The 1,877-nt window shown below is 44.4% G+C and overlaps 1 protein-coding gene across 1 annotated transcript; it reads left to right on the forward strand.

Moving 5' to 3' along the window:
- The first annotated feature begins 1,108 nt into the window (after positions 1-1,108).
- On the forward strand, positions 1,109-1,264 carry LOC102871502 (60S ribosomal protein L39-like). The gene has a single exon (XM_006903333.1). It carries the CDS (start codon positions 1,109-1,111, stop codon positions 1,262-1,264), a length of 156 nt encoding a protein of 51 aa, XP_006903395.1.
- Positions 1,265-1,877: the final 613 nt, after the last annotated feature.

Genomic DNA, 1,877 nt, shown 5'->3' on the forward strand with positions numbered 1-1,877 from the left:
AGAAACTTGGCTTCACCCTTTCCAATATAGACCTATTTGTTTTCTTGGCGGTTCATGGTATCTTCAAGACTCTTCTCCAGCACCACAACTCAAAGGCATTGATCCTAGATCTCTGATGCATAGCAAGTAATTACAAAGACCATGGCCTGTGTCAGGCATTCTAGACTGACATTGTTGCTTTTCAGTACTCTGGAGAGATCCCTGACAGATTTTCCCAATACAATTAATCTTTTGATTTCCTGACCACTGGTGTCAAGAGTGTTGATTGTGGAGCCAAGCAAGCTGTAATTGTTAACAAGCAACAAGCTCATTCTCTTCTCCATCCATCATGGTGCTACCAATTGGCCCAGTGGTGAGAATCTTTGTCTTCTTGATGTTGAGCTTCAACCCACATTGAAGATTACAGTCCTTGACCTTTTGCAGCAAGTGCTTCAGGTCCTCCTCAGTAAGCAAGGTTGTGTCATCTGCATAACGCAGGTTGTTAATGAGTCTCCCTCCAATCCTGATGCCACATTCCTTCTCATAAAGCCCTGCCTCTCAAATGATCTGTTCTGCATATAGATTGAAAAGGTATGGAGATAGGATGCATTCCTGACACACACCTTCCCTGATCCTGAACCATGCAGTGTTTCCCTGCTCTGTTCTGACTACTGCTTCCCGGTCCAAGTATAAGTTTCACATGAGCACAATTAAGTGCTCTAAGATCACCATTCTCAAAGTTAGCCACAATTTGTTATGATCCACACAGTCAAATGCCTTTGTATAGTCAATGAAACACAGGTAGCCATTCCTCTGGTACTCCTTGATTTCTGCCAAGAACCATCTGACATTGGCGATAATATCTCTAGTGCCATGACCTCTTCTTAACCCAACTTACTCACCACTGGGCCAATTGGCAGCATCAGTATTGATGGTGAAGAGACTGAGATATTTAACAGTTTTAGTTTACTTGCTCTCCATAGTCAACACTCTTGGTACCAGCAGACAGGAAATCACGAGATGAATTGCATTGGGAAAGTCAGCTGTGAGGGACCTCTCAAGAGTACTGAAGAGCTCTCTTTCTTTTCCTCCACCATCGTAGTAAGTGTGGCTCCCTTTTGTCTTCATTATGTCTTCTCATAAGACTTTCAGGATTAAGAGGTTCCTGGCCAAGAAACAGAAGCAGAACCGGCCCATTCCTCAGTGGATTAGAATGAAAACTGGCAATAAGATCAGGTACAACTCCAAGAGAAGACATTGGAGAAGAACCAAGCTGGGTCTCTAAGGAGTTGCACGCGTGATGGCAGCGCACATAATGATCCTCGGTTCATTAGTATTGCACTGTGTCAAGTTGAATGGCCATATCGGTTAATCTGATATTGATTGTCACCATCTGATCACTATCCATGGAACGTGCTTTGTTATGCACCCACATTTCCAATAAATATATGAGACCTGTGGTATAAAAAAAAAAGAGTACTGAAGAGCAACAATGTCAGGCTGGAGACTAAGGTGTGCCTGATCCAGGCTGTAGTCTTCGCAATTACGTGCTATGCATCAGAGAGTTGGACAGTGAATAGGGATGATAGAGAATTGATGCCTTTGAGCTGTGGTGCTGGAGAAGAGTGTTGAATATACCATGGACTGCTAGGAGAACAAACGGGTTTGTCCTGGAGACGGTGAAGCCGGAATGCTCCTTGGAGTCAAGGATTCTGAAGCTTCGTCTGACATACTTTGGGCATGTTGAAAGGAGTTACTGGACCTTGGAGAGGGACATCATGTTTGGCAGAGTGGAGGGGACGGCACAGGAGAGGAAGACCTTCGATGAGATGGATCGATTCTGTGACTGGAGTGGTGGGAATGAGTGCATTTGAGATGGCTAGGTTGGCACAGGATAG

Source organism: Elephantulus edwardii, unplaced genomic scaffold (assembly GCF_000299155.1).
Source record: "Elephantulus edwardii isolate Elephantulus edwardi_28Jun2011 unplaced genomic scaffold, EleEdw1.0 scaffold00567, whole genome shotgun sequence".
Taxonomy (NCBI): Eukaryota; Metazoa; Chordata; class Mammalia; order Macroscelidea; family Macroscelididae; genus Elephantulus; species Elephantulus edwardii.